At 40.6% G+C, this 27,697-nt stretch overlaps 3 protein-coding genes across 5 annotated transcripts in view; 2 read left to right on the top strand and 1 right to left on the bottom strand.

Annotated features, from left to right (window-relative positions):
- Nucleotides 1-2,838, top strand: part of htr1fa (5-hydroxytryptamine (serotonin) receptor 1Fa) — a 28,731-nt gene extending 25,893 nt beyond the window's left edge. For both annotated transcript variants that reach the window (XM_061792011.1, XM_061792012.1), the window contains exon 3: nt 590-2,838. In XM_061792011.1, the coding sequence (XP_061647995.1) occupies nt 591-1,784 (1,194 nt within the window). In that variant the 5' untranslated portion in view covers nt 590 and the 3' untranslated portion in view covers nt 1,785-2,838. The remainder of the gene's footprint in view (nt 1-589) is intronic.
- Nucleotides 2,839-4,518: 1,680 nt separating this feature from the next.
- LOC133486603 (zinc finger protein 654-like) lies at nt 4,519-17,722 on the top strand. Its single transcript, XM_061792007.1, has 11 exons — nt 4,519-4,971; nt 6,119-6,264; nt 7,620-7,701; nt 7,788-7,923; nt 8,025-8,227; nt 8,443-8,579; nt 9,584-9,725; nt 10,122-10,406; nt 12,470-13,552; nt 14,095-14,828; nt 15,917-17,722. The coding sequence occupies exons 1-11, from the start codon at nt 4,801-4,803 to the stop codon at nt 16,923-16,925; spliced, it is 4,128 nt and encodes a 1,375-aa protein (XP_061647991.1). The 5' UTR covers nt 4,519-4,800; the 3' UTR covers nt 16,926-17,722.
- A 624-nt stretch (nt 17,723-18,346) lies between these two features.
- On the bottom strand, nt 18,347-27,513 carry zgc:152951 (uncharacterized protein LOC569013 homolog). 2 transcript variants are annotated; one of them, XM_061792009.1, is made up of 11 exons: nt 27,270-27,513; nt 25,469-25,708; nt 25,251-25,377; nt 23,950-24,102; nt 23,620-23,808; nt 22,421-22,494; nt 21,231-21,428; nt 20,998-21,135; nt 20,101-20,190; nt 19,833-19,976; nt 18,347-19,713 (listed from the first exon to the last, which is right to left on the bottom strand). In XM_061792009.1, exons 2-11 carry the CDS (start codon nt 25,706-25,708, stop codon nt 19,585-19,587), a joined length of 1,482 nt encoding a protein of 493 aa, XP_061647993.1. In that variant the 5' UTR covers nt 27,270-27,513; the 3' UTR covers nt 18,347-19,584. The 2 variants fall into 2 exon arrangements, with proteins under 2 accessions (XP_061647993.1, XP_061647992.1); XM_061792008.1 differs by having other exon boundaries at nt 27,289-27,512.
- Nucleotides 27,514-27,697: the final 184 nt, after the last annotated feature.

Genomic DNA, 27,697 nt, shown 5'->3' with positions numbered 1-27,697 from the left:
TCTGCCTCACAGTTCTGAAGTTCTGGGTTTCAATCTCTGCTCTTTACATGTTCTCGCCGTGCTTGTGTGAGTTCTTTTCCAGCTTCCTCCCAAAAAGTGGCAGATGTAGACCATTTTTACTGGAGGGTGCCAGGCTGGGGTTTTTTTTGTCAGAGGGGCAGTTTTAAACGCAGGCATGCACACACTATATTGTCTCTAAATTACTTCACTGTATTCATTTATTCATGATATTTATTAATTGTATTTTTTATTTTATTCAGTGCATTCTTTCATTGTATTCTAAAGCTTGAACTGGGACTAAGACCAAATTCAAGTCAGCACGTGATGCGCCCATTACATTGACACAATGTAACAAATCTTACTCCTAAAAAGATCCACATACATTCAGCGGAAGCAGTGCAAACAAGAGAAGCGCTACAAAATGATGAATCTAAACTGTTATTAACCTTGGTGTTAGGATTGTTAGGCTGATCAACAAAAAAAATTTGTAATTAAAAATCAGTCAATCATCCCATCCATTCAACTCATGACAAAAAGTCCTAACATAATTAAATGGACATAAATAATTATTTTTTATTTCTGCTTTCAGAATGGATTTTCCCAACTGTACTGAAGCGGTGTATGCTACAAGCAGCGGTGAGTATGATGCACTGGAGACCACCAGACTGCCTCCCAGGAAGATCATCCTTTCAGTGACACTCTCCGTGCTGGCCATTTTGACCACGTTCCTCAACTGCTTGGTGATCACAGCTATCGCCGTCACCCGCAAGTTACATCACCCTGCCAACTACCTCATCTGCTCACTGGCGGTGACTGACCTGCTGGTGGCCGTTCTGGTCATGCCCGTTAGTATCATATACATTCAGAAAGAAACCTGGGTCATGGGTGAGGTGGTGTGCACCATCTGGCTGAGTGTGGACATCACGTGCTGCACGTGCTCCATCCTTCACCTGGCTGCCATCGCCATAGACCGCTACAGGGCCATCACAGATGCCGTGGAGTACTCGCGCAAACGCACGGGGGCCCGGGCAGGAGCCATGGTGGCCGTTGTGTGGCTCTTGTCCATCCTTATTTCGCTTCCTCCTCTTTTATGGCGGTACTACACAGGGGACGCAGATCAGGAAGATCAATGCATCATCCTCCACCATCACATCGCCTTCACCCTGTACTCCACCCTCGGGGCGTTTTACATCCCCCTTTTGCTCATCCTCATCCTCTACTTTAAAATCTACCGAGCTGCTCAGACCCTTTACATGCGACGGGAGGCCAGCAGGGCGAGCCGTCACTCGTGCATGACCAACGGGAGCATGATCCCTTCCACTTACACTGCTGGAGACGTCGGTGATGGGGGACCTCGGAGTCCAGACCCCGTCAGCCCACAAGATAAATCGTTCTCCGACCCCTCGACGGAGGAGCCGCCTCGCGAACGGGTGCGTATTTCTATCAAAAAGTTCCACTGCAAGGGCCGTCGGCATGACTCACGCAGTGAGTCACGGAGGAGCCAGCTCTCCCAAGGACCACGCATCTCAGGCTCACGGGAACGCAAAGCTGCATCCACACTGGGCTTGATTATCGGAGCGTTTGTCATTTGCTGGTTGCCCTTTTTTGTCAAGGAGGTGATCGTCAACACATGCAGCTCTTGCAGCACGTCAATGGAGATGGCTGACTTTCTGACGTGGCTGGGATATATCAACTCCCTCATCAATCCCCTCATCTACACCATCTTTAATGAGGATTTCAAAAAGGCTTTCCAAAGACTGGTTAGGTGCAGTAGTTACCTCTGATAGTAACTTGTAACCGGATTGGTAGAAATGAGTGACTGGAGTTGAGGAAAAGGCTGAAATTTGACTTGCCTTAGAGAGAGATGAAGTGGAAAATGAGTGACTCTCATGTTCAGCCACACTCCACGGGGCACTTAAGCAGCCTCAAAGCATAAGAAAATAGATTTGCATCAAATAAGTGTTCAGTACCCATTACCTGTTATAAATAGAATAGCCTCATATTTCGTGTTAATTGGAGTGAGTGGTACGACTGACATGCTGTTTTCTTTTTTTTAGTAAAAGGATCATAGCTGATCTTTTCCATGCCAACTTTTTGAGCACTGGTGATCCATCTTAAAGATCTTGAAATAGCTGTCTTGTCCATCTAATGGTTTCCCTTCTTTCTTGCCCAAACTGCTGGCTGAAAGACAGCAAGTGAAAAAAAATGCACAAGAGTTGAAGGTTCATATTAATGAATACAGCATTGATTGGTTATAAAAAACATGTATACTAATTTGATATCCCTCAAACACTGGGATGCGGGCAATTTATGATGATTTGGAAAAGCCTATGTACAGCATAAAGACGAACTGAGAAGAGATATTTATATTATTATTGTAAACAGAAAATAAAGTGTATCTGGAGCCCAAAAAAACTCACAATTCTAAATGTTTTTGACTATTTTTACACAAACTGTACTGTATGTTTCTCTCAAATAGTCCTGGAAGTATTTATTTATTTACCATTGACCCATTTAGCACCCTTACTTAATTCCAGGTCATTCCCACCACTTATCCCGCATTAACTTAATCAATGTGAAAATCACTCTTGGAGAAATCCTCATTACACCCACTCAAGTACTTGGAATGGAACAACTACTGTATTTCTTTACTGCCTCCAAGGGGGCAGATAATACGTTGATGGAAATATTGGAGATTAGTCAAGTGTGAGAGTGTACCGTATGAGAGAGATCTTAGAGGAAACGATAAGGTGTCTCATATACTGACTTTATGAGTGGTCGTTGTATAAAGTTAATTTGTCGTATGTCACCTTCTCATTAATCACCAATAAACATTCTTCAGACTAATGTTTGTATCAAGGTTGCTTCTTTTTTTTCTGAGTACAGATTTGGTTACGAAGCAGAGCATTCCATTAGTCTACCTGAATGGACTCTGATAATAACTAACAGAGATGGTTTGCCTATTATTTAGTTAAAAGCAAATGCGCAAAAAAAAAATAATACAATTTTTGTGATTTGTCATTATTATTCAATATACCCAATGAGCTGTTAAAGCCAACACATCTATGGTAACACTTTTCTTTCTACAGTATTGTACAGTACTGTCACTGGGTACTTCATTAAGTACGCCTGCACATTATCACTGCTTAGTGTTGACTGAAAATGTCATTAGTTTATCAAACCATTTTGTATAGGGCTTGTCCTCATTAGGGTTGAGGGTGAGCTGAAGCTTCTCCAACTGACTAGGCAAAAAAGCAGGGTGCAACTGTAAGGCACATAGAGACAAACAAATACACTCATATTCAAGAACAAGCAAATTACACGCAAGAAGGCCGGTGCCCAGATTCGACCCCTGAATCTCAGGACTGTGAGGCACGCATGCTAACCACTAGCTTCACTGTGCTGCACTCATAGAGATTTTAATTTAACAGGATGTTTTTGGTTTGTATGGAATATAAGTGCACCGTGTAATATATATTGATAATAATAATAATATATTTGCTGCACCCATATAAGTTTAATAATACGGCCAACATATGATTATACACCTCATTAACCACCTCTCATTAAAATGCAGTAATGTATAATGTAGTTCTGTCACTGTAAAGCACAACAAATGCAATATATTTGTATAATATACAATTTAAATACTACACAACTCTTACACTGGCTCTTATAAGTGTGCACCTGTGGTGCCCATTTGTGATATTATTCCTCACCCTTGTGGCTGATTGAAATAATGCAGTGCAATTGACAGATTTTTTTGTAACTTTCTTTATGTACAGTGGGTACGGAATGTTTTCACACCCCCTTAAATGTTTCACTCTTTGTTATATTGCACCCATTTGTTAAAGTCATTGAAGTAAATGTTTTCCTCATTAATGTACACACAGCACCGCATATTGACAAAAAAAAAACGTAATTGTTGAAATCTTTGCTGATTTGTTAAAAAAGAAAAACTGAAATATCACACAGTCATACGTATTCATACCCTTTGCTGTGACACTCATATTTAACTGTTCATTTCTTCTGGATAGGTAGCTAGTTAGCTATCACTACAGCAATTTAATCTGATAAATACATTTATAATATATATGTAATACATTTCTTACTGTTGCTGAGCTAGTATATGTTAGATGAAAAATAACATTAGCAAGGCTAGCTATTCAAAATCATGGGGTTTCTCTTACATACGGGTGGATGGCATCTTAACACCAAGGTCAAGAATTTGGTATTTTTTGACCAAACTAATGGATAACCCGCCACAAGACTTTCATGTTAATATTTAAAACAGGCTTGTGTGTGCATATCCTTTAAAAATTAAAAAAGGGCTTATTTTGTAGTGTCAAAATCAAAAATCAACTGACTTCAGGTAACACATACTGGGACGCCATCTGAATGAAAACTAACTTCTGTCGTGAAAATGTGTGATAACCTGAGGTTGTGTAGTTATCAAAAGTTTGTACTTTTTGGCCAACACGGCTTTTAGTGTGAACACTTTTGCATGATGCGTGTTTGTGTTGACCGGAAGTGAAGATGTCACCTTCAACCGATGTCGACAAACGGCCCAGCAACGAGCTAAAAATTTGCTTCGAGACTTTTTTAAAGTCGTGTGATGAACCACGACTACTTTTTGTTGCGTGTGCTACTTATACACGCGCGTCATAAAGTAGCTGTGCTTAATTTCGGTATTTTAATGAAGATGTCAGTGCCGCAGATGTCTTTGTTTGTTAGTCACGACATTGATTGTAATTGTTGGGATGCCAGGTATGAGCGTTTGCAGATTGGAGGCTGTCATGTATGCGACCTGGCAACTCGGAGTATGCGCCGGATGCGGTAGCCAGTATGGCGGACAGCGAAAGTGATATAGAAACGGACGGGCTAGAATTAGCTCTAGACTCATTGTGCAGTCGTTATTGCAGCGATGTGTCCGCCCTAAAAAGCAAAGACTACTGCGCTGCTTTTTGTGAGGTACGTTGGAACTATTTACGTTCGATATTCTTCGCGTATCGTTGTGTTGACGCTGGTCAAACATCACTAGCTTTCCTGTCTGACGTTAGCCTTCTGGTTAGCTACAGTTGATGCTAAATCTGTCATATAGGCACTAGAAATGAAACTGAGATATTACATGAACACAGACTAAAGATAAACGTTTGGTTAAGTTACTCCCCCAAAAAGTAACGTTATCGTGCGGTTCACGGGCTGGTTGTTTACAGTGATAGCTTGATGCTAACGAGTGGTTAACAAACGTCATGGACCCAATGTTGCCTTGCAGAGAGCAGTGTCACTTTAATTCTGGGAATTGTATTATTGTTGTATAAAGCTCTATTTAGTCGCCAATAACAATTTTGGTTAAAATATTGGACTCCGTTTATAAAAAAAAAATATTTGCATTCAGACATATGTACACACTTGAAAAGGTGACAGATACCAAAATTGACTATCTCAGTGTTTCCCAACCAAAATTGACTAGCTCAGTATTTCCCAACCAAAATTGAGCCAAGGCACATAGTTTACATTTTAAAAAAATCTCACGGCACACCACCAAACAACAATGTCACAAAGAGTATACAATATATATATACTAAAGTAATAATGATTCCAGCTTAGTTTTCTTACAAATGTATTTGCTTATTGTGAAATCTGGGCCTGGTAAATTGAGCACAAAGCTAGTGTTCTGTAGTATGAATGGCAATAGGTGGATGCACAGATTTAATTGTACCTCCTACCATCTACTCGTAAAACAGTTCATTATTCTGTCTGTACTACTATATGTCATTGGCATAGGTGGAAAAAAAACGTTTTTATTTGTAGTACATTTTCAGACCAATTAAGTGAAACTTAAGCACGCCAATCTGCCATAGAACCGTGGGTGGGAATCACTGCTCTAGTTTAGCAATTTCATCTTTGACTTTAACACGTGGTCACCTGTTGAAGCTATTTTTTTAAGGCTGAACAATACATGTACTGCTCTGACAATACAGGATTAATCTTTAACAGAGTAGAATGTGACAATTTCTTGTGCTGGTTGTTGGAAAGTGGAGCTCGTCGTGAGAGGGAGTATTGCAATATTTTTATTATTAATGTTTGTGGATATTCTCATGTTCCCGATGTACAGTTGGTTGAAGCCTACACAGGCCAATGGCAGGTTCCTCTTCCTCAACTGAAGGTGCTGCGGACAGCACTGTGCGGTTTCACAAAAGCCACGGCCAAATTCCCCGATGACTGTCAGCACGTCAACAATATTCTCAGCCGTCTGGCCTTGTGAGTGCTCTCTTTACTTATACAGTGAACCCCCTTAGGGACCAAGACCTGACGCAAATAGCAAAATTCTGTGAGTAATCAATAGCCCCCTAGAATTTTTTTAGACTTGCCAGTATTAACACTTGAGTTTAAACCCTCAATATACCACAATTATTATATTTCAATCTCATCTTCCAACATTACCTTTAAAAATAAAAGAGCTTACAGGAGATTTGATTTCGAATAGAGGCACCAGATGTTGGCATGATGTTGCAGCTTCACAACCCATAAAAATATCAATAACTACATTTAGCTTTTATGTTACATTTTTGACTCGGTAATGCATAGATATTCTCATTTTTTAAATACATGCAGTGTATCACAAACGCTCTAGCTTTAGTTGGGCACTTAAGCCTGCTGTAGACTGAGCGATGCAGTCGAACCCAACTGGACCGGACCATCGCATAAAAATGAGAGTTGCTGAAAAGACCTCACACACTGAGCGATTGGATATATGGACACCCTGAATACAAGGCCTATATAGGCGTTTGATGCTGTATAGACAGTATATTGTACTTTTACATTTCTTAAACCATAAAAAGATAGAATAATAGTTAAGGAAGAGGCGGGTCGCTAAAGATAAAGGCCGCGAGTGAGAATAAAAGCGTAAGTGTGGATATTTTAAAGGCGTCTTGCTGACTCCATTCATTTGAATTTACCCACCGAGATACGTGCCGTTCGTGTACATTTTTGTCACAAGCTTTGCTTTGCCATCCACAAGCACATTATACATTATGAATATAGTTAAGTTTTGATGTAAAACACAGTATTTGATGCTTTATATATGCCAATTATTTGGCTTGGGACAGCGAGGTGGCTGTTCTGTATCTCGCTTGCATAAAAACCTGGAAATGTCGTTTCAGTGTGTGTGAAAACTCGTGCATTTTTATTGGCTTTGAGTTGTGACATTGTGAGCCGCGAATCAAAATTTGAATTGCGGCAAAACAGTGGCCAACTGATCAGCCACTCATGAAAACAGTTCTCAAACCACGCACACTGCGTGACGAATTAGTCCCCGTCGCTCGATGTGTGGCACCCTTTACTGTACCTGACTTTGAGCTAGCCATCACCTGTTAACTTCCGCCACTGCCAATAGTGATCTACACGTTTCGCTTTTTGGCGGCATCTTGGCTCATTACAGAACAAGCACAAAGGTACGCAGATGGGTGAAAATAGTTGTTGTCCCATAGGGGGGGGAGCACTAGTAGGTGAGTTTGCCAATAGGTGGGGGTTCTCTGTGCTTCTAATAAAACCATGCAACATTGCTCTTCCACTGCTTTAGCTCACTTCTCTAATGGAACTGTCTTGTCTTCCAGGAGTATCTTTGAGCTTCTGCTGTTTTTCAGCATAGAGGAATTTGGGGAAAAGCCTTTAAAAGACATCCTAGACTCCTATCAGGTTACAAATCTTGCCTCTCTTACCCTTTAGTAGTAGATCAACATTTTGTTGGACCTGTTCATCATTGTACATTTTTGTCTTTGTAGGCATGTCATGCTGAGCTTTTAAGGCACAGGAATGTATATCTTCAGCATGCAAAGCTGATCATAAAAGCTGGTGGTCCATGGGAGAATCGGGTGTTGCAAGCAATCCTAAATCAGACAGATTTGCCTTCCAAAGAGGGTAAAATTTGATTACTTTTTGTTACCAAACGCAAAACAAAAATGTTGTTAATAGCAATAGTGTATATCCTACTGTTTTTTTTTTTCTTCTTCTTTGCACAGTTGACGATTACCTAAGCTCAGAGCTCCCTGTTTTCTTGGAACTGCGGATTCGCTATCTGCAAGCATGTGAGAGAATACATGAAGCTATGGCCCTGGCTAGAGTCTGCCTGGAGAAGCACAAGCCTGGAAAACATTTGTACTTCCATCAAGCTTACTTAACCTGTCTCTACAAGGCCTCACTGCATGAACACCTGCACAAGCAGGTACTGAGTACCGGATTTGCATGTCAAGTTGTTAGTTGTGTGATTAAAAAGTAAACATTTAAAACTAAAAGGCAGCCAACCTCAAATAATATGTACATAGGAGTGATTTTGAATTTATACTACAGTATATGTAAAGTCAATAATTTCAAATAATGGTAACGCATAGTGAATTGTTAGGATGATGAGGTTAAAATAATGTACCTCTTCCTCTTTAGATGGAAGAGCTAGATGGCCGGGATGCGGTGGAGATCATCTGTAACACAGAGCGAGTCGAAAAAGATGAGCTCCTTTTGTCACTGTGCAAAGCCTTCCTTACCCAGCAGTTACACAAGGGTGACATGTACTACATATGGTAAGATTTAGAAATGCAGAGCTTTTTTTTAAAAATGTTTTATTTATTTTGTATTTGTCTGCAATGGAGGCAACCATTTACCATATAAACATGCAGACTACATTTTTATACAGTTGAAACCAGATGTTTACACGCGCTATATTAAAAGACATACTAGCTTCTTCTTTTTTCCCTCACTGACGAAATCAGACTAAACCTTTTCTGTTTTAGGACAAGTAGGATTACCAAAACTATTTCTATTTGCTCAATGCCAGAATAATGAGAGAAGGATGTTTTTAGACTATTATTTATTATAATATTTCTTCAAAATCAGAAGTTTACATACGTTTCATTAGTATTTGGTTCCATTGCCTTTAAACTGTATGACTTGGGTCAAACGTTTTGGAAATCCTTCAACAAGCCAAGTTTGTAGGCCACCTTGCTCGTATTGCCTTTTCAAGATCAGCCCATACAGTCCAAAACCTTGACTTTTTAAAAGAACCTGATGTTCTTTTATAGTTATTGCTAAATGTAATAAGCCGCAGTTGGAAGCCAGAGAAAGAACACATCATGCACTTTGTGTTTGCTCCGTTGGCATGTACTAGGAAACTGATATTCATTCGGCACTGTATATATGAAATTGATCAAGTATTATTGCTCATACTGTACTACTGTAGACAGCCAGGACAGAGACGTGGACTGTTTTCTTCAACATACTTTTCCTCTGTCTTCATATGTTCCCTTTGTGCTGGCATTACAAAAAAAATGGGGAGAACAAGTCAAGCAGACTTAATCCACAAGATGCTCACACTGGTTGGATTACAAATTGTACGTCTTCAAGGGGGTCTGACTTCCACTGTAATTGAAGTTATTCATTTTTACGTCACTAGTACACATTTGATTTTCATGCATAAATACATCTTTTGACTTTTTTCAGTATTGGGGTTTATAGTTGATTAGTTCATACATTATGATATTAAAACAGCTATGCTTATGAATCAAAGTGGTCTACTGCTTTCTCTCAGGGACCTAGTGTTCATCTGGAGCAGGTTGCATCTTCGAGCCCGCCCGTCGACACAGGACTTCCTGACTGAGTGCATGCAGTTGGCTTCCTCTGCAAAGAATGTCCGCGCCATCTTTCCCTTCATCAAACTTGTCACCAACGAGGTGCGACTGAGATCCTGGCCGCTCCAAACATACTTCATTATTTTGGGAGTGCTCTCAATGTGGGAATCCAAATTAAACTGTAAACCTGCACCACTTGTATCGCTTAAAGCACAGGTGTCAAATTCAAGGCCCTGGGGCCAGATCTGGTCGCAACAGAATTTTATAATGGATTTGTTCCTTATGTTTTGGCAGAAAATCTGTACTGAAAATTGCAATTTTTCTTCCCTTTGAAACAGATATCGTAAAAAAAATTTCCCACCAAATCCCTTCTTAACATTAACATTAATTCAATGTTGTATACTTAAATATTTGCTTTATGCAGTTTTCCATGGCTTCTGATTTCAAATTAACTTTTTTTAAATGCACAATTTGTCTTCTTGGGGTTTGTTGGGACAGCTGGGCGGCGACGGAGTGCACGTCTGCGTGGAGCTTTGTGCCATGGCCTTGCAGCTGTGTGACGTGCAAGCTGACAGTGTCGCTCAGTCTCTGGTCTCCAAGACCATTACCTTCCTCCTGCCGGGAGACCTGGAGATCTGTCGAGCATGCGCCCTGCTCGTGTTCTGCCTGGAGCGAAGCCTGGAAGCTTACCGAATGGTGCACCATCTGTACAAACATCCTGACCAGGAGACTCATCCTCACCATAGCTTTGTCCCAACCAACGTCCGCTTCAAAATTCTGCAGGTGGGATGAGGAGAAAGAAGGAATACACCGTGTCCCAAAGAAAATGACACATCTTCCCTCGAAAAGAGATGCAATAATTTAGCCTCTAACGAATAACAAACATGATTTTAGGTGCCTCCATGAGCATTGTTACATCTAAATGGAATTACTAACCTGGGCGATTCCACCCGTATTAGTGTAGTTGACTGGCAGAGGCCTCCCTCCGCTCTATCCTGACGTCGGGGGGAAGAATTGCAATGCACTGAATATATATATTTTTACCCTCTTGGATGTGAACGTCTTCTAAGACAACTCGGACAGTCCTGTTGCGATCGATTCACTGCCCTGAAAATACAATGATTTGGATGAATTAGAATACTCACAATCTTTTTGGGACGCGTTGTATATTCTGTATATACAACCCCAATTCCAATGAAGTTGGGACGTTGTATTAAACATAAATAAAAACAATACAATGATTTGCAAATCATATTCAACCTATATTTAATTGAATATACTACAAAGACGAGATATTTAATGTTGAAACTGATAAACCTTATTGTTTTTAGAGAATCATTAACTTAGAATTTTATGGCTGCAGCACTTCCACAAAAGCTGGGACAGGGTCATGTTTACCACTGTGTTACATCACCTTTTCTTTTAACAACATTCAATAAACATTTGGGAACTGAGGACACTAATTGTTGAAGCTTTGTAGGTGGAATTCGTTGCCATTCTTACTTGATGTACAGCTTCAGCTGTACAACAGTCCGGGGTCTCCGTTGTCGTATTTTACGCTTCATAATGCGCCACACATTTTCAATGGGAGACAGGTCTGGACAGCAGGCAGGCCAGTCTAGTACACGCACTCTTTTAGTACGAAGCCAAACAGTTGTAACACGTGCAGAATGTGGTTTGGCATTGTCTTGCTGAAATAAGCAGGGGCGTCCATGAAAAAGACGTTGCTTGGATGGCAGCATATGTTTCTCCCAAAACCTGTATGTACCTTTCAGAATCAGAATCATCTTTATTTGCCAAGTATGTCCAAAACACACAAGGAATTTGTCTCCGGTAGTTGGAGCCGCTCTAGTACGACAACAGACAGTCAATTTACAGAACACTTTGGAGACATAAAGACATTGGCAAAAAAAAAAAAAAAAAATGTCACTGAGCAGTAAAGGGTTGCTAGTTATCTGGTAATGCCGGTTGCAATTGTGCAAAAAAATACAGCATTAATGGTGCCTTCACAGATTTCTAAGTTACCCATGCCATAGGCACTAACACGGCCCCATACCATCACAGATGCTGGCTTTTGAACTTTGCGTCCATAACAGTCCAGATGGTTCTTTTCCTCTTTGGCCCGGACGACATGAAGTCTAAAATTTCCAAAAACAATTTGAAATGAGGACTCGTCGGACCACAGAACACTTTTCCACTTTTCATCAGTCCATCTTCGTTGAGCTCGGGCCCAGAGAAGCCGGCGGCGTTTCTGGGTGTTGTTGATGAATGGCTTTTGCTTTGCATAGTAGAGTTTCAAGTTGCAGTAACGGATGTAGCGCCGAACTGTATTTACTGACATTTGTTTTCTGAAGTGTTCCTGAGCCCATGTGGTGATATCCTTTTCACATTGATTTCGGTTTTTGATGCAGTGCCGCCTGAGGGATCGAAGGTCACGGGCTTTCAATGTTTGTTTTCGGCCTTGCCGCTTACATGCAGTGATTTCTCCAGATTCTCTGAACCTTTTGATGATGATATGGACCGTAGATGATGAAATCCCTAAATTCCTTGCAATTGTACGTTGAGGAACATTGTCCTTAAACTATTTTCGACTATTTTCTCACGCCCCATCTTTGCTTGTGAATGACTGAGCAATTAAGGGAAGCTCCTTTTATACCCAATCATGGCACCCACCTGTTCCCAATTAGCCTGTTCATCTGTGGGATGTTCCAAACAGTTGTTTGATGAGCATTCCTCAAATTTCTCAGTCTTTTTTTGCCACTTGTCCCAGGTTTTTTGGAACGTGTTGCACCCATAGTTGGAATCAAGTTATATTTGTAAATATGTTGCATCTCTTCATATTTCAGATGCTGAAAGAACGTCTCTCTTTTGACCCAGAGTTCTGGAGCATCCTGGCCCTCAGGAACCGCTGCTTGGAGTTGATAAATGACAGCGTTATGAAGGATGTTCTTATCGATGATATGACGGGAGAAGAGGAGGAGGACAGCTGCTGTGATGAGGAGCTGGCAAATGTCTGCGTAAATGATTCTTGCGCTCAAGACTTGCCCAGCAAGTGCGCTGGGACTGAATCTGAGAAACAGCCCCCTCTACTGGAACATACTTCTGATAGCCAGACGGTAAGCTTGTCAAGTAATGCTCCTGTGAAGAAGAGAAAATGGCGCAGGAGACTGCAAAGGAAAGTCCACCTTTTGTCTGATGAGGACATGGACCAAGGTGATGATCCAGAGTTCATGTACAATCTCAAACCCACGTCTTTGTGTAGCAAATCTGTATATTCACTAAGACACAATCTCACTAAGAGGGAAAATTGTACTTCTGTCAAACTCCCCGTCAATCGAAAGAGAGAATATTTGTCCCGATGTGTGAAGAGCCAAATTTTTAAAAGGAAAGGCAAGAAGAAGAGATGGTTGCAAGGTCTTCCCAGGCTGGAGGCGCCTCAAACCATCCAAGAGAAGGTGGTCGTAGTGAAAGGGAAAAAGCGGGGCAGGAAGCCTGCCCAGAGATGGGAACTCTCTTACCCTGATAATGAAATATCCCTCCCCAAGGATGAGTCTGGGCTTGTAGAGAAATCTGAAACAGAAAGCACAGAGCAGCAAATGCCTCACCTGGAGAATGACCGTGAGAGTCCACAGATGAAGAAACAACCCGAGGACATAAAGGATTGCGGTCAAACCCTGGCGGAAGGTTCCCATAGTTGTGCTGTTTTTGCTGAGCCTCAGACTGTTAGCCCAGCTGTTGAAGCTGACCCCGAGCTTGATGGACCACTCCAGGAATTACAGAGCTCTCCAATAGAACTGATGCACAGTTACTATCTAAAGCCTATAAACAGTGACAGTGACACAGTGCACCCTCCAGAATCCTACGCACTCAATAATGACATTGTGGAAGGGCCGCCAATCCTTGACGACACTAAAAAATCAAACAGAAAGGTCAGTATTTTTACTATTACCATCCCCAAATTTGTTTGGACCCATGTTTTATCTTGTCAGCAGTTTAATTTTCTTTTTCTTTTTTTTTTCTTTTCTTTTTTTTTTTTTTAATTCAAAGTATTTTTAAGATGACAACATGCAATCCTAATCACTGACATTTCTCACATCTGCCTTCAAAGATGTAATGATGTGACCTGTCACCATCCAAAGTCAATTCATAAACTTGTGCCCTCGTCACTTAAAGCCAAAACTATACACTATAGGAACTAATTTTCACCATGAAAGAAAAATCATCATTTCATTAATTTGGGTTTGTCTAACTAGGTTGTATTTTAAAATTGACAAATTGCTCCTTTAAATCTGCTTTAAGACTGCTTTCATGTAAAGACTTATTTTGATGCAAGGCACAAAAATTATAAACAAATGATTAAAAATACATTGACACAAAATACAATACATGCCCCCTCCCCAAGTACCTTTTCAATTAAATTTTGTATGGCTATTCTCTATATATCATATTAATCAGCTGTCTTTTGTTTTAGGTGAAAGTGGTGAGGACGTGGAAGGAAAAGTCTGAACGAGGACAAAAGTATGCTCATTTGAGTTACTACTGTAGCTCCTGTAAGAAAAACTATAAAGGATTGAATGTGTTGAGGCATTCCATTGCCCACTTCAAGAGGCGGAACAGGTGTATAATCTGCGGGAAATGCTTCCAACACTTCGTTGTAGGCAAAAAGCACATTTGGGATCACATAGAGGAACTGTGCAAGAACCACAAAGACTCTGATGCCGAGGGAGCTGGAACCACAAACGGGACGAGGAGTAAGCAGGCTGAGGCTCACAGTGAAAAAAAGACTTCAAACGAGGAACCTCGGAAACATTGCAAAGTCAAAGTTTCCAGCCTTAGTAGGGAAGATCGAATCATCCGAAACCTCCGCTTTGTCATCAGGAAGATGCAGGCCCAGTCCAAGAGGTTGAATAAAGACACCACCACAACAGAGTTAGACTTTAAGGACGACCAGGTCGTCATTCAAGACGGCCTGGTCGTCGTCAAAGCTCCTGTGACCAGAAAGGAGGATGAAGTGGACCAGGCAGGAGAAAACGGCTATAACGTGATCTACAAGTTTCTGCTGTGCCCTTCCTTGTCCTGCGATCGGGTGTTCCTGAAACACGGAAGCAACTTTACCAAGCATGCCGTCAGATGTCACCTCAGCGAAGACCAGGTGCTGGATAAGACCTTCATCTGGGCCAAGCACAAATGCACCTTCTGCTTTCGGTAAGAATTGAACTATTTCATTCATCAATGCAGAGGTTATGCATGGTGAACATGTTGAATGTGCCAATTGCTTATTAAGTGAAAACATAACTGGGAATTATGCTGGGAAAAAAACAGGAAAGTCAGAAATTTCAAACCTCTGTGGAGGAAAAATAAAAAGAAATTTCATCACTATCGTAAATGACATCAGCAGTTCTCTAACGTTTTACACCAAGTACCACCTAAAAGAATACTTGCCTCTCCGAGTGACACCATAATCGGCAACATTAAAATACTGTAATAAAGTAGGCTTTGTACAAATTGTGCAGAAGGGAGTTTTCATACCACTGAAGCACTTCAGCTCTCTGACATGTGAGCCAACTTTCCAACTACCACACAGAAACCATTTAAAGGCAATACTGTTTTGAAAAAAAAAATCCTAAAATGGCACTTTGACTTTAGGTCTGTTTTAATTTTGGCCAGGGATATTTTCTTGATTTTGTACTGTTTTGTATTGAAATGCAATTCAATGCATTTTTCCAGAGTTAATAATATTCCTGTGACACAGCTCTAAAATCCATTTAAATTAAACCATGTTGCTTTTTAGCACAAATATTGTTATATGATTAAAATGTGATTATTTGAGTAATTAATTACAAGCCTCTAATTAGATTCCTCCCCACCCCACCCCTATTTTTTTTAAGGACTGGAATGGATTAATTGCATTTCCATTCATTTTAATGGGGAAATGTGTTGAGATAAGAGCATGGTCTCGGAACAAATTAAACTTGTATATCAAGGCACCACTGTGGTTGAATCAGTACTGCTACTTTTACCAGGTTTTTTTGGGTTTAGTTTTTTTGAACACAGCATCAGTACTTCTACTTAAGTACAGTGTCAGTATTTTGCCATTTCTGCTGTACAGTCTTTTAGTAAATCACCGACCGTGCATTAATTTATTTGGCAATGCAAAAAGAAATAAACTTCCCATCCTGTTAATGATTTCAATGGTATGTGTTTGAATTGATTTCGTCCATCTTGTTGATCTTGTACCAGTGAGTGTTTTGGTGCTCTTACCGTATTGTTGTTGTTGCTTTCCTTTCCAACAGCAACCTCCAGTTTGTCCAGTATTACAAGGAGCACATAAGGCGCCACGACCCCTCCCTGCCACACTTCTGCTACCACGCGCAATGCGACCAGCGCTTCTTGACGTTGCAGGAACTGAAAGCGCACATGAGCACCCATGACCCTTTCAGTCCCGTGTGCGCTTTCGCCAACTGCGACAAGCAGTTCTCCAACTTAATAAGCCTCTTCGACCACGAGTGGAGACACTACGTCCCGGCTCCTCAGAGGGACGAGCTGGAGCTGGGTCTCAACCGGCAGCAAAGGCAAAGCGACGAGGCTCCGTGGAAGCAGAGGGTGAAGTTTGAGGAGATATGGCTACAGAGCAAGCAAATGAAACAGGATAGATTGAGAGTTGAGAAATCTACTGTCGGAAATCTCAGCGAAAGAGTCAGTGAGGCGAAGGCGCCGGACACCGGGGCGGATTCTTTGAAGGCGGCAGAGCTTAGCCAAAAGCCTGTCAACGGATTCGAGGAGGCGAAACAAAGCAAAGTGTCGAAACGAAGCACTAACAAACCCCATCGAAAAAAGAAGTTCAGGTTTACCTGTGTCAAGCCACCTCCGGATCCCTTGAACGTCAAGGACCTGGAGCAGGCTGCCACAATGTCCGAGGTCGTCCGGAAGTTGGAGGAGCCGCTCATCGCCGAGCACAAGAGCTTCAACCCTCAAGATCCTTCCTACGCGCCTTTCTACAAAATGCACTTCACCAGGCTGCCGCCCTCCACCTACATGGACGAGTCTCAGCTGTCCATGCGCAAGAGGAGAGACATGGACAAGGACGCTCACCCGCAAAGTCAGCCCTGTAGTTCTCACAGCCAGGTGGATCATTGGGCAAGGAACGAGACACACAAGAGCAAAAGTAACCATGAACAGAAGATCAGACATAGGTGCGATAAGTGTCTCGCCTCCTTCAGCAGCATACAAGAACTCCAGAAACACAAAGCTCTCAACACCTGCTCCGCTTTATTTGGTTTTGACTCTGAAGACGAAACTTAACACGCCTTATCGAAACCTGTTCGTTTGACCAAAAATATGTACATTTTCTTTTTACTTTGGTTATGATACGAGGAGGACTGAAACTGAAGTGCAACACACTGATATTTTTATTTTTTTTTGGTCTTATTCAGTCTAGACATTGACCAACCAGATACAGTATGTGGGCCAATAAGGCTCTGACTGTTTCTCAGTGCTTGTTCGTCATCTGAACCATCAAAATATCCAAGGAGCCACATCCTCTTGGATCGCTTGTGCCATTTGCTAGCTAGTCCGTAAAAGTCAGTCTAAGTTGTAGAAATTGATTGAAAGAAATTCATCTGTTTTGGGTACTAATATTCATTCTTCTCTGACAGTCTTCCAAATGCATCACCCTTGAGCAGAGCGTGCCAATCAAAAAGGCTTGAGAGTAATATCATGTGTATTTATTTTCAAGATCTGACACATAGTGATTAAGTTTATGGAAAATTTAATGGAGGTATTTACTCAAGCAATCACAAAACGATATGAAATGATCCAAATCTGCCCAGACCGCCTCAGTATTTCACTACGTAGGAAAGAAGAGTTAGCTCACTCACTCAACACACAAAATTAAATGGGCCACTTTGTTGTTTGTGTACAAATCTTCAAGGTCATTATGTTAGATATATTTTTTTTTTTTTATTATGTATGAGACTAGGTTATTTATGTGTACAAATGTAAAAACAAAAAAAACAAAAAAAAGAATTATGGTTTAATGCCAAACTATTTTTGTTACATAAAGTGACTAAAATCTGTTTAATTAAACATGAACAAATAGAGCCAATTCAGTATATTTGTTTTATTTAAGCATTGCATATTTAATTCCTAAACAAAATGTATTTAAACTTTTTTTTTTTTTGCATCATCAGTACGCCGTGACCCTATAGAGCAGGGGTGTCAAACTCTAGTCGTGGGCCACATCGCAGTTATGGTTCCACTCGGAGGGCCGTTCTGGCTGCAAAGCCATATGATTGCCTCATATTATTACATATACACAAATTAATGAATAATTACTTTTGAAATCAGAAGCCAGTAAAAACTGTTCAACTACAGTATGAATCAATTTTATTTTAAAAGGGGGGTTGGTAACAAAAAAATGCTTGCAACATCTCAACATTTTTAAAAGTGAAGCCGATTTGCAATTTTGGTATTTTAGCGAGAAACAAAGTTGATGCATACTCCCGCTGGCCACATAAAATGACGTGGCGGGCCGGATCCGGCCCCCGGGCCAGCAGTTTGACACCTGTGCTATAGAGGATAAGCGGTGCAGAAAATGGATGGATTGATACCAGGGGTGAAGGAAATGTACAGGTTTCTCAATATAAACAGCCCTGCCTACTTTAAGTATATTAATTGCATATCATAAATGATCACTTTGAGTAAATGAGAGTAGGAAACATCTCTATGCAGAAGAAGTGGCTGAACACAATGTCCTTTAATAATGACCCTCCCTGCATTGGAAGAAATATAAGAACTATTCTACAAAATGTACAGTCCAAGAACAAGGCAGAAACATAGGCAGTGCATTCAAGGATTTCAGGCTGCATTAATTCCTACATGCATTTTGGATTCAACATGCTGCTTTTGCTATGGCTTTGGTGCAGTTTGTAGGTGTAAAACAGGATTCATCATGACCATTAAGCAAAGAAATATATATATATATATATATATATGGTCGACACAAAGTGAACTTTAGCCTTAAAGTAATGCATCAATCATTTAAGAACTATAACTGTATATATATATGTATATATATATATATATATATGTATATATATATATATATATGGTCGACACAAAGTGAACCTTAGCCTTAAAGTAATGCATCAATCATTTAAGAACTATAACTGGAAACTACTTATTAGGCTTATTTATAAATGATTATTTAAGATGCAATGGACACGGGTCACACAATGAACAGAGAGCTACCATATAGAAGACAACAGAATTATTATTATGCCATTTTTTTAAGCTCAGGTCCAACCGAACTGGGACACATCACCTTATATGGACACTAGGTGTTTTGTATTTTTGTGTGCGTGCATACAAAGGTTTTAGGAATAATCAAAGTAGACATCCTGTGAATGGAAGTTCTGATATGTATTTCACAACACATTTTGGAAGATCAAGGTGAGGGAATGCACAGCAATTCCCCTCTCTGTGCTTCTGTGGCTCAGTCCTACAAAAGAGCACCACCTTTTTAAAAAATAATTACAAATCAGACCTTGATTTAACCTTTGTGTTAAAACTACAGCTAATTTGACACTAAAATTCTTTTTTTGGGGCTGAAAATGATCCACTCTTAGAAAATTCTGAAAATGAGCCTGTTTAATTAGAGTTATCCATTTTAGGTTATGCAAGACTCCTGAGTTTCTGATGTTGCATTAAAATGATTAAATATCATGCAGATGATATGTCTAGGATTAAAATATTATGTGCAAATTCTCTGAATTATATTGCGACACAACAGTGTGTTGCGTGTGTAACACCTGAAAAAGCAGTACAATTAGACGGAAAAGTGCAAATGGTTCCCTCCCACCGTTGATAAGGGTTTTGCATAAACGGTAGAGAAGAGAGGAAGAAGAGAAGGGAAGCCCATCGTCAGGACATAAAAGAGCTATGAGAGGACGTCAGCCTATTTTCAGTGACTGCTGTTGGAGCTCCAGTCGTACGGGAGGAAGCTGACTTTGGTCTTCCCTGCAGAAAGGAGCCCCTTCAAGCTGCTCTTCTTGGGGGAGTCGCTCATGTGCTTCAGCACCCAGTTCAGCAGCTGAAAGAAAGACAGAGGAGCACCAAGAACTGAATTTGAAGCCTCCACGGCTAATTTAAAGGGGCCATTGTGAAAATCAATGGTGGGAGATCAGGGCACTAGATATTGTCGTCATCTACCTTCTCATCAGTTCCTCCAAAGTCGACTTTGTACCACTTGAAAATTTGACTGAGTCGGACTTCTTTTTTCCCCGAATCTACCACGCAGGCGTCGTCATTCTCCAAGAAAGCCTCGGCTGCCGTACGGAGCTGGCAGTCAATGTCCTGCCCCAATTAAGTAAAACAAATTTTAGTTTGGGTGTAGAAGCTAAGTCAAGTTTACTTTACTTTTTATTCTAAACAGACTTGTTTAGTTGAAGTGGTTGAGATAAAAGCACTGGAAACATACCTGCGGTGTGTAGGTCTTGATGGGGGGGCAGCCTTTAGCGCCACAGTTCAAGGCAAAGTGAATGAGCGGTTCTACATCTTTGAGCGCCACCTAGGGGCATCAAGGAAGAAGTGAAACTAAAGCCCTGCCAATTTATTTATTATAGGACAAATGGAACCTCAAAAGTTAAATTCAGTGGAAAAATGTGTGACATCACGCGAGCCGTGAACAAATCTCAGCTCTCACACCAGATCCAGCCTGCCACACCATTTTATGTGGTCCGCTAAAGCAAATCATGTCTACTTAAGTACGGGAAGAACGTGCAAACTCCAAACAGGCGAGGGCGGATTTGAACTGAACGGGTCCTCGGAACTGTGAGGCAGAACCAGTCATCCACCGTGCCGTGCTTTTTATATTATATTTTTATTATTTACAATAAATCAATTAAACAATAATTTGATGAGATAAATCTTTTTTTTATGAATAATTTTAATTAACATGTTTTTGAAAAAAAATACTTGGCGGGCCAAGTGAAAGAATGTAGCGGGCAATATGTGGCCATACTTTGCCAACCCCGCTATAGTAATACATAGATGATCAACTAGATCAGTGGATCTCAAACTTTTCACCTTTTTACTCTTAACAATTTTTACTCAAAAGTTAAATACAACTGAACTGTACTTTGACAGTGATTATTTTGTGTACCACTAGAGGGAGCCCTCATACCACCAGTGGTACAAGTACAGTACCACACTTTGAGACTTTAGTTTTATTATGCAGTGAGTTTCTTTGGCGTCCACTTGTATGACAGTCAACAATTCTAACAACTTGAAATCTAGGGAGTGTCACAAAACAGATTGCTTTCGATTGTCGTCTGTTGTCAGTAAATCAAATAATCTGAGATTTCTATCGGCATACTTGTAGTCGTGGGTCTGTTTTGGAGAAGGGTCTTCGAAGCTGCGCCAGACCTTTCCTGTTTCCTCTCAGAACCCCATTTTCAATATCCTGTAAGGTGAAGACTTCCCCACCAATCAGATAGCTGACGTAGTTGAAGAACTATAAAGTGAAGAAGAAAAAAAAAGATACAAAAGGGTCGGAGCTTTGGAGGATTCTAGGCAATAATGAGGCGGTTAAAAGGGTTCAGGCCCTACTCTGTATCGCTGCCACTTGTTGGTGGGAGTCCCCATGCGGAGGTAACCGTGGATGACCAAGGCGTTGTAGATGTTGATGAAGAAGGCCAGCGTCTCTTCCCGGGACAACGGGAGGAGCTTGACCCTCTGCAGCTGAATGGCAAGTTCAGAGTAGCGCCGAAACGCTGGGTTTTCTGACATGCCTTTGTAGTCCACCGACTGAACGAGAAAGAATATCAGTATTGGAACAAAGGATTTTACCTTTCAGCACTTTCACACACAGTGGATTTAAAAATTAAACAATCAAGATGTGATTGAAGTGAAGACTTCCATTCAAGAACAGAAACCATTTTTATGAAGATAGCTCACAGGGTACAATGCCATCACTTTGACTCTCTCTCGTGTGTGTGTGTGTGTGTGTGTGTCATCATTCAATATATGTGTGTAGTTTAATGAAAGTGTGAAGGACATCGGAATGGGTAAAAGATGTTTCTTTTCTTCAATAGTATTTGGACAAAGTGACACCTTCACCTGCTGCTCGTTTCAGGATCTGACATTAAGCCTTGTTTAGTGGGCCCACCGTGAGCCAAGTGGCGGTGGCCCTGTCTGAACTGGAACTGGCCCCATATATTCTTGATATAAAACAATATGTTTTAGTGATTACACATAGATCGATGTTTAAATCTCTCATGAATCAGCTTTTCGAAAACCCTCACTTTTAATAGTTTCGCGTGACAAAATATTGACAGCTTTTTTTTTCTCCATTTCATTTTTGATGTTTAATTGATTCAATACGATGTCTTGACACTATATTGCTATTATAATATACAATAATGTAGTGACAGTTTTATTTACAAAATGACACATTACAATAAATATCAGGTTTAGTGATATTTTAAGCTAGTTACTCAAGTACATTTTCAAGTCAAAAAACTCCAAAGAAATTATAATATGGTGTCTCGCATAGATTCAGGCTGGGTAATTTTACTTGGAGTTTGTTGCTCCAGCAACCTCGACAGCGAAAGCCATTGGCATAATAAACGTAGGGGTGTATCCCTATTCCGGCCAATGATCAAGGACTATAAACCTGAAATGCGCAAATATTGTGCGCAATATGGTAAAATGGCTTGATCGATTTAAGTGGATAAAACTGTCGTAAAGCGAGGACCACTTGCTGATAAAACAACGAGTTAACAAAAGCAACGCATCACCTTGCCGTCAGCAGAGAGATGCTCCGAGAACAACTTGAGAATCAGCTCACGTAAAAGCAAGGAGATTTCAGCCGCTAAGAGAGGAAGAGAAAAAAAACAAAAAACATGCATTTATTTATAAGACATGATAACAAACAATGCCCTGTGACTGACTGGGGACCAGTCCAGGGTGGACACTGTCTTTCACGCAGCTGGGATTGGCACCAGCTCGCCCGTGATCCTTAACATGATAGGCAGTATTTTAAAAAAAATTAATGAAATGCAAGAGGAAAGTACTTCCCACTGACACTCAAGAGACAGTATTGTTGTGCAGCACAGATTAGTTTGAAAGTCAGTTAAAAACACAACAAACTCATCAGCAACACTCAAATATGTTTGGAGCGTTAATTAAAAGATACTGTACAAAGCGAGACTGCAAACCAAAGCAGAATGGTGGTAAAATATAGGCTTCACTTGCACTGCACTTTAGGACATATCCTTATTCTTTAACCAACAGTATTTCAATCACGTTCGAATAGCCGATCATTTTAGATCAACTGAGGCATTTTGGTTGATTATTTTTTTGATGATTCAGACAGGATCAAGTCATTTTTTTTTTGCATTATTATTTCACATTGCTCAACCTACAGAAGACAATGTAACCTAGAGAACACAGGTGTTAGATTGAGTGCTCTTGAATATTATGTAATTTATCTCTGAATTCATGTCACTGTTTTTTTGTCTTTACTAGAAGTGAGTAAAGCCCATGAGATCCATGTAACTAAAGTTGAATATTGTAGAATTTTTTTCTTTTTTTCAGTAGGCTAATGTAGTTCAATTTAAAAAAATAAAACTCATGGGAAAATACTTTTCAGAAGACAGAGTCCTAGCTCATTTCTATATAAAAAATCATTTTGATTGTTTCTTTCTGTAATGTTCCTATTTCTTCAGCTAGTTGATTGGGTTGACCCCAACTTCTGAGTGACCAATGAAGAGTGATGACCAGTATGTCCCAAGACTTTCGTCCAAACAGTTTATCGTTCAAAATCTAGTTCCTACCACCAAAGCTACCAGGTGACACACGGCAATCCAAAAGACACTTATGAAGTGAGCAAGCAGCAGCGACAAAAGAGAGTTTGAAAAAGGTTGAAGGACAGTCAGCTTGAGCATAAAAGGTACACGTGAACACAGGCCACAGCCGGTCCAGAACCCCGACCTACCCTCGGCGGGGGTGCAGGATGCCGTCTGTCCTGCGTTCAGCGCTGAATGCGGGTCGTCCTCCATCAACCTGTACAACGTGTCCCTGCTGGCTGCTCCAAATCTGCTATCCGACTCCCCACGGTCTCGGGCAATGACCATGTACTTCTTCAGCAACAATGCCTGGCCAACACCCAGGGCCTGACCCTGGTCTAGCACACATAGGGCTACAGTCAAGGCTCGACATGACCAAACTGGACTGACCACGCCTTTGTGGACATGAGCTTCAGACTGGAATTACATATAGAAAAACAAGAGGGACAGTTTTACTACGGATCTTTAGCCTTGCTTACCCATGCCCTTGTCGTTCTGCAGCCAGGCAAGTAGTTGGTCCTTCGAGAAGCTCTTCTTGTACAAAGACAGCCCCATTCTCTGAGTGCCAATCAAATTGGCATCTTTAAGTTCCGCAACCAGGTCAGCCAAGCCATCTTTCTCACAGTCAATAACTGACAAGAGTACAACAATAGAAACTTTACACTTGCACACTTTAGGTCATTTCTCGCATTCATACACTGTACTTCCATGTCATTATGCTCACATAGTAAGGCTCGCTGCACACCGAGCAAAACTGCACAATCGCAGAAGAAATACAGTCAGCGACCACACTCGCACACCTGGCAATTGACCCTCGCACGTATACCGACTTGTTGCAATGCAAAAACTGCAACCCCTGGTGTTCTTATCAGGAAACAATGTTTTGAGGCGCCACATACCGTATACAGTAGTGTCCTATACTGTATTATTTTTTTTAACTGAACCAAAAACAATATTGTCAAGAAGCACATTGCCCTGACAACTGTAACTATATTATAATACTATGATTTTGGCGCTATCATTTCACTTCTATAAAGACCATATAACTGTAACTACAGTGAACCCCCAAATATTCGTTGTTATGGCCGCTATCCTCCTTTATTAACAGTAAAACTCACCTATTGATAATTTTCTCTTATATTGCAAAACAAATGTGAATTGCTTCACAGCAGACTGCACCGCTCCAGTAATTCATCATCATTATCAGAATCTTTAGCTGTAAGTTGTTTATGTACTGTATTTTTAAGGCTACAGTAATGTTTGAAGACATTGATAAGCATTTGGAATGCTTTCACAGTTTTATTTATGGTTATGGTTTAAACTAATAATATAGTCAATTTTAATACATTTGAGGGGAGCATTGATTATTCACCGAAATTCACTAGTCAATGTCAGGCTCGGTCCCTATCCCCTGCGAATACCCCTGTACAATGTCCTTCTGTAGAGCGCACTTTCGACTAGCCTTGAAACTTTAGTTTACAGGAGATTAACACACTGTTAACACACTTAATTTCGAAACGACCAAACGTTGCACATGTGCCAGCAAGTTTCCTAACCACTTGGCTAATATTCTAACAACTGTAAGTGTGCAATGATAGCTCTGGCAGGAAGCGCCATAAAGACATAGTTCGAATCATTTTGAGAGGCAAAAGTCCCACCTGCATTGTATTCTTGTCAAATGTGTACATATCTCTGATGTAACATCCTTTAGTTATGTATGCCCCTTATTCCAAAACTTCCACAACTCCTTTATTTCAAAACTATACATTGTGCCACATACGTTTTTCACCACAATCAGTGTCCATAGCAGCACCCTGTGATGGTTTCCCCTCTGGTAGCGGTAGCGTGTCGGCTGTAAGAGGTTCTTCCTTGACCATCTTCACCAACTTTTGAAGCTCCTCTGGAGCCTTTAAACGGGACAAGGATCAACAACTCCATTCTGCCGACCGAGTTCACAAGCCAAAATGTGTTGTTTTATCAAACGTTTTGTCTCCTCACCATTTTCTGCAGTTTTTCATTGCCCCCAATAAAAAGGTTGTTGAAGAATATTTGAGGGACTGCGATCCGTCCTGTCAGCTTCTTCACAGGGGCCTGTAGCTTTGGATGCTCATTGAGATCAACGTCACATACCGGAACTCCCAAACCAGCCAGAATAGCTTTAGCCTGCCGGCACTGTGGGCAGCCTTCGATGGAATAGATGGTTACCCGTCCCTTGTCACTATTTATAAACTCCTCCATCTACAGCAAAAACAGAAACAACAGTGCAGAGAACATTGTTTTAATTTTCTTTTCTTTTTTTGTTTCCACATTGATGTACGATGGCACTTCCAAAGTCAAATGCCCAAAATCTGGTGAGCCTACTGTATACCACAACTTTTTACACTAAATACCACCTGAAAAATACTCAGCTCTCCAAGTACTACCACAATGACAAACATTAAAATACAGTAAAGCAGAAAGCTGAAGTGTTCATAAAAAATTAAGCAGATGCTTTTTTGTTTGTTTGTTTTCCATACCGCGTATCCTCACTAGGGTTGCGGGTGTCCTGGCGCCTATCCCAGCTGACTCTGGGCGAGAGGCGGGACACACCCTGAACTGGTCGCCAGGCAATTGCAAGTGCGCATATAAACAAACAACCATTCGCACTCACATTCACACCTACGGGCAATTTAGAGTTGTCAATTAACCTACTATGCATGTTTTTGGGATGTGGGAGGAAACCGGAGTGCGCGGGAAAAAACCACGCAGGCACGGGGAGAACATGCAAACGCCACGCAGGCGGGGCCGGGGATTGAACCCCGGTCCTCAGAACTGTGAGGCAGACGCTCTAACAAGTTTTGCATTGCTTTGCTTCTGTTTACATGTGGTAGATAAGATAATTCATAATGAAGCATTGCCTGTTCATCTGGTTTTCATTTGAGCACCCCCAGGGGATTTTTTTTAGAACAACTTGGAAGTCAAACGGCGAACCGTCAACAAGATATTCCCTTTTTGGAAGTGCCTACGTAATTTTTAAAATTAGTATGGTCTTGAAAATGTCTTCGATTGGGCATCACACACAATATTTGTTGTATTATTTTAACGAGGTAATATGACTTATATAAATTGAGTGAAGAATTGCTTGGTACATTCCACTGACTTTCTATTTCTTCTAGTGTGGGAGAATAATATGCATTTTAATAATACGACCACCTCCCAGTGATGTTATCCAACACTTTATCAGACAGAAATGGAGACAGCCACAAACTGTCTGTAAACATTAGTCAAATCAAATATTGTGTCGGGCTGCACTCCATATTGTTAACCTAACAGCATACAATAGTTGCCTAAGTCCTTTTTGAACGTTTTCAGAAAACAAGAAGGGAAAAAAAAACAAAAAATCAACAAACAAGAAGAGTCCATTTGCCTCGATTCAACCTTTGCACATTACAATGACCTGAACGAATTTAGAAACTACATAGACATGATGGAAAAAACGAATTTGTAGCAAGTACATTGGTGTTTCTTATTGACTTAGGACATTATTCTATTCGGATTAAGATGTGCTTATTTTTTAGCACACAGGCAAGTGCAATGATTTCTCTCTACACACTCTCTTTCATGACAGCAGCAGAGCTGAAGTAAAAGCAATTTCCAACATTTAGGTACAAGGTCTAGGGTTCAACATTCTTTTAAGACTCGCTGGATGGTGTTTTCGTGCACGACTTAGAGATAATAGCTAACATAATCATAAGTAATACATAAGTGCGCAACTATTTGCAAAGTATCAAGCTGTTACATGTTAGTACACGTCAAATACCTGGAAATACTGCCATTACCTGTAAATCGTGTTCGAATTTTCCGGTGGCGATTATTAATAATTAATTGACACAATCGAATGTATTGGTCCTCTTGAGCAAATAAATTGACATAAGTTTTTTTTTTCCAGGTTAAAGCGAACAGAATTACTGTATGCTGAATCGAACGTTTACTGCTCAACACACACGTCAACAATTAACCGAAAACAGCTACTGCGGCTAGCTTACTCATCTTAATGATGCGTTCAATAGCACCCGTAAATCTAAATACCAACATCCGAACACGCCGAAAAGCGAGAAATAGTTAACCACAGATATTACTTTTATCTTTGTTGATATATTAAATATTATACTCTAACTAATGCTGTGAAGATGAAGTTTAAGAAAAAGATAGTTACAATAAATATTACTTTTACTTATTATATTATAT

This window comes from Phyllopteryx taeniolatus, chromosome 12 (genome assembly GCF_024500385.1).
Source record: "Phyllopteryx taeniolatus isolate TA_2022b chromosome 12, UOR_Ptae_1.2, whole genome shotgun sequence".
Taxonomy (NCBI): Eukaryota; Metazoa; Chordata; class Actinopteri; order Syngnathiformes; family Syngnathidae; genus Phyllopteryx; species Phyllopteryx taeniolatus.
Note: the sequence above shows the minus strand (reverse complement) of the source record. Positions and strands in the feature narration are given on the sequence as shown.